General features: G+C 39.3%; 1 protein-coding gene across 3 annotated transcripts in view; it reads left to right on the forward strand.

Moving 5' to 3' along the window:
* STK24 (serine/threonine kinase 24) overlaps positions 1 to 14,328 on the forward strand; it is a 68,508-nt gene that overhangs the window by 14,234 nt on the left and 39,946 nt on the right. For 2 of the 3 annotated variants that reach the window (XM_074815413.1, XM_074815414.1), the window contains exon 2: positions 6,832 to 7,062. In XM_074815413.1, coding sequence (XP_074671514.1) covers positions 6,832 to 7,062 — 231 coding nt within the window. The remainder of the gene's footprint in view (positions 1 to 6,831; positions 7,063 to 14,328) is intronic. The other variant, XM_074815415.1, reaches the window with a different exon arrangement.

Genomic DNA, 14,328 nt, shown 5'->3' on the forward strand with positions numbered 1-14,328 from the left:
AAACAAGCCGGAGACTGAGACAGGGTGGTTGTGATTGGTGTTCAGAAGTGTGAAAAACTATTCTAAACAAAAAACAAATTCAAGTGGTTATGAAAGTTGAAAGATCTGTAAACATTAGATCTCAATGTTTCAGAATTTGTTTTTGGTTTGCCACAATATATATCCTGTGACACACTTTGAAGGAAATGTTTTGGTGGGAGAGATCTAGCTCCTTATTAAACAAGGTCATTAGCCTGATCCTTTTGCAGCAGGTGTTGCTGTTCTATTCTGTGGTTTCTAGCAATATTCAGTGTGCTCAGTTACATGAGGGCTCTTTTGCCAGTTCCCTTTATTTTAATATTGGTAGGAAAAAGCTGTATGCTTAGTGGAAGTTTGCAAAGAGTAGAGTCAGCAAAACTGTAGTGACAGTATCTGTGGAAGGGGTTTTCTCTATTCAGTCATATAGAGAGAATATTTATAAAGCTATTTGTTTATTTTGGCTCTGCTGGAAGTAGTTACAAAACCAAACAAAAATAAATTTGGTGAGAATCCTTTCCAGATGTGATCTTGGAAAAATGAATGGGAATTGGCCACTCATGTACTTTCAAATTCAAGCAGTTCACCATGTATCTGGAGGGCTGATCTCTCAATTTTTGAAATAGACCAGGTCATTAAAGAGACACCAACTGGCAGTTTTCCAAGAACACAGGTTGCCAGCAGTTTAAGGCTCTCACTTCAAACACCTGGTCTCCTGAGAAGAAAATTCAGACTTTCTTACAGAGTGAGAGTCCTTTTTTTAAGTTTTTTTTTTTAAACAACTACTACTTCCTGTTGCTCAGAACAAAAATCAGGAATGGCAACTTTTAAATTTTAAAACTAAGAAATGAATTTACAAAAGTACTGATTTGAAAAGGAAAACTGTTGTGTGGGGGTTTTTTTATAATTACTAATTTCACAGGGAACTTGGAGAAGGAACTATTATTAGTAATAACTTCGTATTAATTCCCGCTATTATTGAACAATTAACATTTCTAAACAGCTGCAAAAGTTTGATTGTAAAAAATCAAACAGGTATAATTCTTCCCTGCTTCTCAGGACTCCCAGGAACAGTTATCTTCCCTGCTTTTCTGGAATTACTAACACAAAATGACTGGGGAAATGTTCTTTTGCAGGTGTTTTATAAAACTGTCAGCCTAATACCGGAATCCCGAGAGCTTGACACTGTAAAAATGAAGCTGTGAGAGTTATGCTAGTCTCTGAGGATCATGGTGTCATGAAGTAATATACAATTGGAATAGATGGTTGAGGGGCAAGAGACAATAGGGGGTGAATACATATGGCCAACAGATCTCAAAGAGCTGCTGGCAGGTAGCCCTTGTATTTTTCTCCATACGAACAACTATAGTACCATATGATTTTAAGTAGTGTTGGCTTTTCAGTCTCTGGAGGTGAAACATGGAACTTTTTTAGGCCTCTGTGGTTGGGATTGGTTTGTGATTTACCCAAATGCCTTTGTAATGATGTAATGCTTAGATTCCTGTGGCTAGTGAGTGGAACTAGAAGGCTTGTGTGGATGGATTAGGCATGCACAGCTCTCTACAGCACATCATCTCAAATTCTAACACAGTATGTATGAAAGCATAGACTGAAAATTGTCTTCCACAAGGGAAAATATCTCATGCAAGTGTTAAGCTTGTTTTTATTCATGAAGAGTTCTCAGAGAAGACTGTTTTGAATATTTGAGGCATGAGGAGAACCACTACAGCACATGTTGTTTGCTGGTTCTGTGATCTCTTATAAATTGTGTCCCTGGAAGCGTTGATAGGGGTCTACTGTGTAGCTAAAGGATAAATACCCTTGCTGGAAAACATGAAGTGCCCTGGTCTGGTTTCCGAGTGGGGAATATATTAGCATATTATGTATGTAGTATTTGATAGTATGTAATAGTATATAAGTCTCATTATGATGAAATTAAAGGAGGAACAAGCTTCTTTTGGTGGAAGGGACTTGGATCTCTTGCTCTGTTCCTTTTAATAGCAAAAGGGTCATAAAACCCCATGTCCTTCTATTTGTTTCCTGAAACTGACTTTGGATAGAAAGATGGATCAATAAGATGTAAGTCAGGGGGAGCTTCTTGGGGCTAGTGAAGTCTTGCAGTATATTTCATAGAATCATAGAACATTTTGGATTGGAAGGGACCTTAAAGGTCCCCATCTACTTCCAACCCCTTTGCCATGGGCAGGGACACCTTCCACTAGATCAGGTTGCTCAAAGTCCCATCCAACCTGGCCTTGAACACTTCCAGGGAGGGGTCATCCACAGCTTCTCTGGGCAACCTGTTCCAGTGTCTCACCAACCCTCATAGTGAAGAATTTCTTCCTTATATCTAATCTAAATCTACCCACTTTCAGTTTAAAGCCGTTACCCCTCATCCTATCACTACATGACCTTGTAAAAAGTCCCCTCTCTGGTTTTCTGGTAGGCCCCCTTTATATATTGAAATGCCACTCTAAGGTCTCCCTGGAGCCTTCTCTTCTGAAGGCTGAACAACCCCAACTCTCTCAGCCTGTCCTTGTAAGGGAGCTGTTCCAGACCCCTGATCATCTTTGAGTCCCTGATCATCTTTGAGTCCCTCCTCTGGACCCGCTCCAACAGGTCCATGTCCTCCTTATGTTGAGGGGCTGAGAGCTGGACACAGTACTCCAGGTGGGGTCTCATGAGAACGGAGTAGGTGGGGAGAATCACCTCCCTTGACCTGCTGGCCCCAATTCTCTTGACACAGCTCAGGATATGGTTGGCTTTCTGGGCTGCAAGCTCACATTGCTGGGTTGTGTTGAGATTCTTGTCAACCAACACCACCAAGTTGTTCTCTGCAGGGCTGCTCTCAATCCACTCTTCGCCCAGCCTGTATTTGTGCTTGGGATTGTCCTGACCCATGTGCAGGAGGACTTTGCACTTGGCGTTGTTGAACTTTATGAGGTCCACATAGGCTGACCTCTCCAGTCTGTCAAGGTCCATCTGGATGGCACATCCCTTCCCTCCAGCGTGTCGACCGCAGCACACAGCTTGGTGTCATTGGCAAACTTGCTGAGGGTGCACTCAATCCCGCTGTCCATGTCTCCAACAAAGATTTTAAACAGCACTGGTTCCAACACCAACCCCTGAGGAACGCCATTTGTCAGTGGTCTCCACTTGGACATTGAGTCATTGACCGCAACTCTTTGAGTGTGACCATGCAGCCAATTTCTTATCCACTGAGTGGTCCATCCATCAAAACCATGTCTCTCCAATTTAGAGACAAGGATGTCATGTGGGACCGTGTCAAATGCTTTGCAGAAGTCCAGGTAGATTATGTCAGTTGCTCATCCCTTATCCACCAACACTGTAACCCTATTGTAGAAGGCCACCAGATTTGCCAGGCGCAATTTGTCCTTAGTGAAGCCATGTTGGCTGTCACCAGTCACCTCCTTATTTTCCATGTACCCTAGCATAGTTTCCAGGAGGATCTGCTTCAGGATCTTGCCAGACACAGAGGTGAGACTGTCTGGCCTGTAGTTCCCCAGGTCTTCTTTATTCCCCTTTTTAAAAACGGGGATTATGTTTCCCCTTTTCCAGTTGGCAGGAACTTCACCAGACTGCCATGACTTCTCAGGTATGATGGACAGTGGCTCAGACCCTTCATCTGCCAGTTCCCTCAGGACCCGCAGATCCATCTCATCAGGCCCCATGGACTTGTGCACCTTCAGGTTCCTTAGATGGTCTTGAACCTGATCTTCTCCTACAGTGGGCTGTGCTTCATTCTCCCAGTCCCTGTCTTTACCTTCTGTGACTTGGGCAGTGTAGCTGAAGCACTTGCTGGTGAATGCTGAGGCAAAAATGTCATTGAGTACATCAGCCTTCTCCACATCCCATGTAACCAGGTCTCCTGTTTCTTTCTGGAGAGGGCCCACATTTTCCCTAGTCTTTCTTTCATCATTGATGTGCCTGTAAAAGCTTTTTTTGTTGCCCTTGATGTCCCTGACTAGATTTAATTATCTCAGGGCTTTGGTGTTCCTAACCTGATCCCTGGCTACTTGGACAATTTCTCTGTATTCCTCCTAGATTATCTGTCCTTGCTTCCACTCTCTGTAGGCTTCCTTTTTATGTTTGAGCTTGTCCAGGAGCTCCTTGTTCATCCATGCAGGCCTCCTGGCAGTCTTACCTGACTTCCTCTTTGTTGGGATGCATCGCTCCTGAGCTTGGAGGAGGTGATCCTTGAATATTAACCAGCTTTCTTGGCCCCTCTTCCCTCCAGGGCTTTATCCCATGCTACTCTGTCAAGCAGATCCCTGAAGATGACAAAGTCTGCTCTCCTGAACTCCAGGGTAGTGAGCCTGCTGCACACCCTCCTTGCTCCCCTAAGGATCTTGAACTCTACCGTTTCATGGTCACTGCAGCCAAGGCTGCCCTTGAGCTTCACGCTCCCCACCAGCCCCTCCTTGTTGGTGAGAACAAGGTCCAACACAGCACCTCTCCTTGTTGGCTCCTCTATCACTTGGAGAGAGAAGTTATCACCAACACATCCCAGAAAACTCCTGGTTTGCTTGTGCCCTGCTGTGTTGTGCCTCCAACAGATACTGGGGTGATTGAAGTCCCCCATGAGGACCAGGGCTTATGAACATGAGGCTGTTCCCATCTGTCTATAGTGGTCCCCATCCACTCACTGTTCGTGGTCAGGTGACCTGTAGTAGACACCCACTATAATGTCACCTGTCCTTGCCCTCCCTTTAATCCTGACCCCTAAGCTCTCAGTCAGCTCCTCGTCCATCCCCAGTCAGGGCTCCCTGCATTCCAGCTGGTCATTGACATAGAGGGTGACACCCACTCTCGTCTCCCCTGCCTGTCCTTCCTAAAGCACCTGTATTCCAACACTCCAGTCATAGGACCCATCCCACCACGCCTCCACGATGCCAGTAAGATCGTAGCCCTGCAGGCGTGCGCACATCTCTAGCTCCTCTTGTCTACTCCCCGTGCTGTGGTGCTACATGCGTCGGTATAGAGGCATTTAAGTTGGGCCCCTGATGAAGCTGACTTCCTGGCTGGAGTGGCTGGAATTCCTTTGTGCTGCTCTTCAGGTGTTCTCCTGCTGACCCATGATCCCCCTCTGGGCTCTGGGCATCTGTTGCTGGAACTGGCATCAAACTGGTAGGAGTGGGATGGATTGAGGTTCCCCTCCCTCGGCAACTTTAGTTTAAAGCCCTCTTCACCACTTAAAAGTGTTTTTTCTTAGGACTGATCTCACCAGTGGTCTATTCCTGGAACAATTATCTGAAAACTGTAGCTTTCTGTAGTCTTGTAGCTTTCTTTAAAGTATTAGAAGAAGTAGCGTACTCCCAGTTTGCGCCACATGATCCAGACTGCTCCACAAACGTTGCCTGAAAAATTGGGTGGGTTTATCTCTGGGCTCAGTCAGTCACAGCTCCCTGGTCCTCAAAACACCTAATTCAGCTGTGAAATGCAGATTTGTCTGGACTGTTTTCCTCTCAGGGCTGCATGGGTTAATTACATAACCTTTGAGATGTAAGAGCAGAAATAGACAGAAGTATGGGTGGGAGATGCTGTATAAGCTAAATTTAATTGCTAAAGAGAAAATGTTGGCTCAGTGCTTGTCGGTGGTAACTTAGAAATTTTCATTCCCCTGTTTAGGCTGCTACAAGGTTTGGCTAAGTAGTGTAAACTGTGTGGTTTCATGCTTATTTAGGCATTACTGAATTTTTCTTGTATGAGCCTTTTTCTATATCAACAGTGTATTTACACTTAGTTATCATGAACCTCATCCTTTTAGAAACAAGTCTTTTGAAGTGTTTGTTTTATTTCTTAAGGGAAAGATTCTAAATAATCCTATCCTATTTTTCTTCATTTCATGACTATTCCCTCTAGCTATGAATTTTCCAGTTTAATTGTAATTTATATATATTTTTGTTAGCTATAAAGGCTTCTTGCTGTTAGATTAAGAAGGTACACAGTGGAATTTACCATCCATGAACTGAAAGTGGGAAGTCTAAGAGCAGCAGTAGCTGCGTACTTGACAGTGGAGAAAAAACCAAATGGGGCAGAGGTCTTACATGCGCGTGTTTAGGTGAGCACTCATAGTTTTCATGTGACTGTTCAAATCAAGATAGCTGGGAAGGGCATATTTTTTTAGGAGTGAATGATTTTACCCAAGTGAGAGAAGAAGAAAAAGAAAAATAAATCCTGCTCCAGAAAACCTTAGGGTTAGGGGTAAGGAGGAAGCATGGTGGTTAATGCAGATGATCCTTAGTAGGAGAAAATTGAAGAGGATTGCAAGCCATATCAAGTGAAAGGAAACAGTCTGTGCCCTGAAGAATGGGAACAAAATCTTTAAAAGGATGAGAGATGTGCAAAATTCAAGAAAGTAGGACCCTGGCTTCTGGGAAGGAACCAATTACAAGAGAAAAGGGTAGACAAAACATTTGCTTTTATCGGTAGTGGTATTTGATCTATTTTGGTTTTAATAGAAACCAAATCTTTGTAAGAATCTTTCATTCTCGGTGCCTGGGTGCAGTTTATTGACAGAGAAAAAGAAATTGAGGTAGCAGCATTTTCTGATGCTAGATAGGATAAAACCCTGTCACAAGGATGGTGTTAAATTTGGACTTGATAATACAGGGAAGCATAAATGTTGTAGTGTGTGCATCTAAGGGATGTAGGAAGAACGCATTAATTATGAAGATAGAAAAAGAATAGCTGGATAAATAAGAATGTGTAGAATTCAAAGTGTTTGCCTTTAAAAATATCACATTTTGTTTTAATGTTACAAATACTGAGTAACATTTCTTTTATTTTTAACAGACTCTGAAGGCAGATCCAGAAGAACTGTTTACAAAACTGGAAAAAATTGGTAAGGGCTCTTTTGGTGAAGTTTTTAAAGGAATTGACAATCGGACTCAGAAAGTGGTTGCTATAAAAATTATTGACCTAGAAGAAGCAGAAGATGAAATAGAAGACATCCAACAAGAAATCACAGTGCTGAGTCAGTGTGACAGTCCATATGTAACTAAATATTATGGATCCTATTTAAAGGTAAGATGCTCACAGATGAGGGTGATTTGATTTTATAAGTAATCCTTTTCCAAGTTATCCAGTTGTGCCTGTTTTCATTGACAAGGTTTCAGTCAGACCTCAGTTGAAGAAAAATACATTTTTGTCCTTTCAATTCTAAGAAAGAACGAGTTACTATATTTTGTAAAGTATGTGACAAACTTAATAGAAAAAAATGCACATCTGTTGCTATTTCTGTACAAAAAGAAATTAATTTAAATAGCATCAGTTTGTTATCCTCCAAGTAGTACGTTTGGATTCTCTTAATATTAGGAGAATGTAACTCTTAACTGTTGTTTAAATTCAGAAAATGTAACCTAAGTCTGCATTTGAATTGTCAAAACATTAAAAACAATGTAGTATCATCTGTTTTGTGAAGCTTGAAAGTATATGTTAAGGTTTGATTAGTGGCAGAACTTAGGTTGTTTTTCAAAGGAGACTGAACCTAGCTTTGATCTGACTGATTTCAAAATTAAAATCTAAAAGTTAATTTATTTGCACATTAGCAAACAGCACATTCTCTGTAAGTGAAGCTAATGGAAGGGGTTTCCATTAACTGCCTTCTGAATCTGTTTCCATTCCTGCCCTTGCCATCTTAAATAATTTCTAGGTTCAGTTTTAAGTGTGCCAGATAGAGGGATTTGGTGGGGTTTTTTTTGTTGTTGTTTTTTTAGTTGGATGGATATAGTGATTTATTACCTCTGGAAGATAGTGAAAATATCTGGAAGCTTTTGGTACTGCTTTATTTCTTTGGTGAGACTTTGTTCCCATCTGGATAGCTCTCTCTTTTATGACAGTGAGATGGCAGTCTAGATAAGAGATTGTTCTATTGACAGGGTTTGAAGTTACAAGTAGGCAGAAAATACTTTAAAACTAATTTTCAGTCTGCTTTTGCAGAAGCATTCTATTTATCAGCAAAGACATAAAGGTTCTGAAGGGAGGACCCCATTTTATCTCTGGTTTTCTGAGATTGCCAGTTAGTTTCTAAGGAAAAAAGAACTTTTTTTCTGAATCCAGGAGATGCATTACTGACAGGGACAGTTTTTCCTTTCTTCCTTGTGCTCTGAACCAGTTTGCTTGGACAGCTTATCAGCGAAGGCTTTGTGAATGGTTTCAGACTTGATAACCTGTCACCAGTAGAGTTATGTATAGTTTAGATGTCAGAAGCATCAGGAGGCATGTAATTGAGCACAGTAAATTGGATAAATTTTTCATCATGGCTTTTATTGCTACTTTTGAAATTTCTCAGTCTGGTAGTTAAGTATGGCAAAAAAGCAAAAGTGCTATTTTTCACCCAGACTGTCTCTGCTTCAGATCTGTTCATTTTAGAGGAGGAACAGTAGGATCTTATAGGATAAGTGAATAGAATACAAGAAAAATAGAAGATTGATGGGAATGCCACTAAATGGGTTTTAAAATATATAATAGCAATGTGGCTGAAAAAGAGAATCCAGTGACCAAATTTGAACTGAGTGAATGTCACCGTTTTGTGAAGGTAATATGGCAACTGTTGCTTTTCCTAATTGAAGGAGAGAGGAGACTGTAGGGCTCAGTAGGCTGAACAGGTTTGGCTGGATGGAAGTGTCCTTAGTGATATTTGTGCTTACTGTTATGAGGAGGACCCTCTGAAAATACTTGTACCTTCTGCATCACTTCTGTCAAGTGCAGTAGCCTGCTACTTTTCCAACTTGTGTCAGTTTTCTAAGATACTGCACTAACAGTGCCTGTTTATGACTTGGTTACTCTTGGAGGAAACTACAGCTCTTTCTACAGCTAGTAGAATGTACAGCTACTCATGTTCATTCATTACTTCATTTCTTTGTGAATGCATGTTGTTTTGCAAGACACTTGGTACTACAGAACTTTTGGTCTTCAAGACAAAAACCTAATTTCTTTATGCTGTTAAAAACTAATATGTGGTGGTTATTAGGTGATGCTGAAGTGACAGAATCTTTGCAAAGGAAACATTTTGCATTTCTATTAGCTTTCTAAGTGAAGAGTCAGGTGTTGTTATTGGATAGTAATAATGTGTCATATATATATATATATATACACACACACAGAGGCACACTTAAGAAGAATCATATTATTGTTTGAAGGAATTTGGTTTATAGTCTTGGCTAAGAATCTAGGTTTATTTGCTGCAGATCTTTGTTGTATTTGCAAGCCAGGACTGCCATATGTAGTTCTAAGGGTCTGACCGTCTTTTAACTCTATTTCTGACAATGTGATAATCCATTACCATGAATGTTCAACACATTAATTTTCCATATCTTGAGTGATTAGGAGACATTATTTCTTCCATGATTGGACAGTTTAGCAGTAATTACAAGAAAGATATTAATGTTTTCCTCACAGAATGAACTACTTTGAAATAAGCAAGGGGGAAAATGGTAGAATTGTAGGTTATATTGCCGGTCACTGCAGTGATTATTATTCTCGAAAGCCTGTGCAGCATGATGTGTACTGACCATATGCCTGGTTGATCTTGGATAGGAAGAGGTACTGTTTATAGAGAACTCTTTAAATTGATTTTCTGTAAGTGATTTTTGGCAGACAAATAGCAATTCCAATAACAATTTCAATCTCATTTTTTTCCTTCTGGCTCTAGATCAGTCTCCACTTCCCTGTATTTCTTGCATATCCTTTTGTGAGCTGAAGAGGTGTCTTTTATTACATAATAACTTTTTTCTTAAGCACTCCCATGTCAGTTGTTAACTAGGAGTAAGTATCTTTTATGAGAACTTTTGGTATTTGTTTATAACAAGTTTCAAGATAGGACAGAAATTTTTCTTTTTCAGTATTTGGGACACTGCAGACCTGATGATTAATATAGCAAGTCCCTTTCTAGAACAGGTTTATGTAATTGTGTAATTGCAGAATACTTGCTCTGACATTCTGTAAGAATATTTGACATATTTTGAGACATTCTGTATTTTCAGTAAAGGTGGTTAATGGGCATTGCCATTAACACTTTTGTATTTTGAAGATTCTCTAGGTAGCTAGAATGTTTTGGGGTTGCTTTGTTTTGTTTGGTGTTTTTTTTTTTTTGACATCTGAATCATCTGCCTTTAAGAAATCCTTGTATTGTTCTTCATTCTCTGTTATTCCACACCTGCTTCAATTAAGTCACATGATTATACATGCCAGTGTGTTAAGGGACCTGTTGCTTGAAATTTTAGAAGGCTTATATAATACTGCTGTACTTGCCTGAGGCCTCCTGCTGTCTTTAGATGATGTTCGTGAGAATAGCTTGTCAAGCTCTTGGTGTCTACTGTATGATATACATGGAAGTACAACTTAAAATGAGTATTATCATTTAATGAGTTAATGACAGTTACTTTGAACTGGAAATTTACTTTTTAAAAAAAATATTAAGTTTTACCTGCTTTTTAGAGTAGGGTGATATACCCAGATGTCTTGTTAAATTTTCTTACTCTACAATTTTTTTATATCCCAACTTCATCTTTTCAGAAGTGTGTTTGCTTTATAGCAATTTTTTTTTTCATATCCAGAGGCTAAGGCATATCTGTTTGTGTGAGGTATTATTGCTTTAACACAGTGAGTCTTAAATAAAAAGCAGCTTATCGGTTGCATAGAGCAAGTCTTCCATTCCCTCTAGACTGTTATCTATGTCTGTTGTTGCAAATTTGTGTGTAATTGCTGCGGTCAGAGTTCATTCGAATAGAGCAGTAAGTAATGAAGTGGGTACCAGTTTAAGTTGTCATCCTGAATATAAATTAATTTGTGGAAGATCTTTTTGTGAGAAACCCAAAGGTCTTTATATAAAACAGAAATGCAAATACTCCTTTCTAAAGCCACATTTTAAAATATGATGTCTTCATGTTCCCATTCTGTTGGGACAAAGGGCTTTTGTCTACTGCAGGAGATAGTAAGTAACTAGAATGTTGTTCTTAAAGCATATTGCAGTGAAATGGTTTATGTGGGTGCATATATCTAGAGGGATTGCTGTTCCTTATCTGCCATGGTGTGTTAAAAACCTATATCAATATTCCTTAATGAAGTAGGCTTAACAAAATAGGTAGTGACTTTATCTCTGCTCTGGGAACCATATCTATCCTTGCTGTCTTCCACATGAAAGGTTCATCTGTTCTGTCTCTGATCTGATTAAATGCTCCATGGATAGAAGAATTATAGTTCTTTTTAGATCCTTACAAAGTTCATGCTTGAAACTTCTCTGTTTCTTTTTTTATTTATTACTTATTTACTTATTTAGATTTTAGGTAACAGCATCCACTACCTCCTTTGTAATGGAATAGGGATTTTTTGTGTTTCTTGTCAGATATATTTACTTTTTAAACTTTTCTTATAAAATTGTCTAAAGTTGTTTGCTGTCTCTTGTGAGTTTTGCCATACTGTAACTCTTCCAAAAGTATTACTATGCTATTTATTCTAAAATTTTTTCTGTCTAGGAGCCTGTCACCTCTGCTTTTTGCATATTACTCTGATATACCAGTTTTTCAAAAGCTTAGTTAGATTTGGTTCTGCAGTTGTTTCTCTTGCCCTTTTTAAGCTAAGTTGTTTGGAATCTGTTTTATTTCCAAGATTCAGATGTCTCTCTGATAACTTTTTTTTCAGTTTTGTTAATAACTTTAATCACTACTTTATTAAAACTACATAACCTCTATATATTTCTTTGATCTTGGATCATCATTTAGAAATATATGACGAAATTAATTTTTCTTTAAGTGGTTGAAGAATAAAGTTTCTTGGCTTTTTTTGCATGTATGTATAAGTATGTCACTCTGAAAGCTGAGATTAACATATGTATATGCATACAAGCTGAGATCAATGTATTTTTATATGTACACATTAACAAGTCTTTAAATTCCCTTAGACTTCTATACATATGAATATAGTGGTAAAGCAAATGATTGCTGAGTAGTTTCAGCTTCCAGTATAACTAGGCACTAGTGATATTGAACTGGTATTGTAGTCTTGTAGTATGTATTAAAAAAAAAATATTACTGTCTCTAAGCTCATGTTTCTTCATCCTTCAGATGTATTTTTCTAGCATGCTTTGTAGCTTTTGAGATACTTTTGAGATACTTTGTAGCTTTTGAGAACTGTTTAAACTTGGGTTAAAAACCCGATGAGAATCACACTTCTATTTCCCCCCTTCTTTTACCCAGACAACTTCCCATTCTGTAAAAGTATTTTAAGGGTTCAAAAATAACAAAAGCTTGTAAGAATTGCTGCTTCTGGTAAGGTTCATAAAGGATAGCTGCTGATAATTTTCGTTTTAGTCTTTATGCCTGTATGGGTTTTTATTTCATGTCTAGGATGTGATATACCTACTGCTGTAGGTCAAGCTGGTGTTTATACAGACTGCAGGAAAACAAAAATAGCTTCTGGTTAAATCTAACAAATGACACAACATACCATTGTGAAAAAATCCATGCCACTTCTATGAAGTTTGATTAACTGAGCTCTGTAGAACGAGTTCAGGCAAATGAAGTCTAGAAATAAAGATTTATTTTTGAAAAGCAGTGATTCTGAAAGTAATATATAGTTTATTTTAGGTAATCAGGTGAACATAAGGTTGGTAAGTAACACTGTGGCTGAGCCAAAACAAATCTTGTATTGACTAGGGCTTTGGTGTACATGGCATCAGTGAGGTTGTTCTTGGAATAATATGGCCACTTCACAGTGTGGCTGGAAAACTGTAATTCATTCAGTAAAGAGCTTCAGGAACAGTTTGAGGTTTGGAAAGCCTGTATTCGAGAGAAAGACTGAAGTCCAGGCTTAATTTTGTTTATCCAGCAGAAGGTTTGGAAGTGACTCTGTGTATATATGAAAGCTTTTCCATGTTTAAGTACTGATAGTTCAGTGTTTTCTAATCTGTTACACCAAAATAGGACAAGATGTAATTACTGAGTGGTGAGACTGAGCAAATTTCATCTGGTAATCACACACACTTTTTTAAAGGAAAGATAGCTTAAATATTGAGAAAGTTTGTATGAGGTGGATTTTATGTCACTTGCAGTTATTTATTAAATCAGTATTTGCTGAATTTAAAGAAGCCTAAGCTTGAATACTTGGAAAGTCAAGGACATTAATGTGGGTATGTTGAATATTCTTGCCACAACAATCTACATAATGTAGCTTTGAATGTGGGTGTTTATGCGACTTCAATAAGTTCTATGTCCTTTTACTTTACAGATTTAACTGGTTTATTTTAACATTTATGAGCATCACTGAACTGATGTGACCTTAAATGTATGCTGTGGGTCAGCCAGAAGTTAATGGACTTGGTGCATTCTGTTGTCGTTTGATATAGCAGGCAGCCTGTGGCAGGTAATATCATGATTGTCAGGATGGGAGAGCAGAGCAGAGATTCCCGCTTAACGTTAGGACTGTAGAATCTGCTGCAACAGGGGCTGCTACCTCAGCACAGGGAGAAGTGAAATGTGTCAGTAGTTTCTCGATGTTCCATCATTTGTGTTGTGTGCCCAGCCCCATAGCAGCAATTGGTGTGCTTTCAGACTTCACTTTTGCAAACCACAGTCACTGAACTTTGGATGGGAGTTAGACACATTTAAATGGAAAAAAAGCTGTAATTATCCCTCTCTTTGCCTGCTACAACTACAGCCATGTTGTCGTTACTGCGTTTTGTGAGGGGCTGAGGCAATGGCGTGCCTTCTCTGTTCTCTTGGCTAAAATCAGATGGAATTGCCTTACCCTGTAGGAATTCCTGCAGCTGAAATAAGAAGGGAGCTGGGACTGCAAATTCTCTCTTATTGTGTCAGTGTTAGGAACAAAATGAGGCCTAGGTTCTTGTGAGGCAGCCCCCTAACCTCTGGTAACCTGCTCTGTTCTCACCAGGCAGCACAAGCCTCCGGAGGAGTTGAACAGGCATTGCCTTCATTTGTCCATAGTAACTGTGAAACTGGCATCTGGCTGGACAGCCCTGAAAGAGGTAGCAAGAGAGTTTCTGTCCTGGTTCTGCTAGGCTTTCAGATCTAGTTGGTCTACTGATTTAAAGAACAAGTTGAAAGCTTCCACTGATACAGTCACTAACAGCCATAAATAAGACAAAAGTAAAGGAGTGTGAAAGAACCCATGAACTTTGTCTATCTCTAGCGTAAGTGGTTTTGCTGTGAGGCCCTGGTTTCATATTTAAAATAGTTTGGTCCCTTCCTGTTTCAGAGGTGGTTACCTTGCAACTCTGAACCTTTGTTGCCCCTAGTCTTTACTACTTCTGTCTTTCCCTGTAGCCATTTGCTG

This window comes from Strix aluco, chromosome 2 (genome assembly GCF_031877795.1).
Source record: "Strix aluco isolate bStrAlu1 chromosome 2, bStrAlu1.hap1, whole genome shotgun sequence".
Classification (NCBI taxonomy): Eukaryota; Metazoa; Chordata; class Aves; order Strigiformes; family Strigidae; genus Strix; species Strix aluco.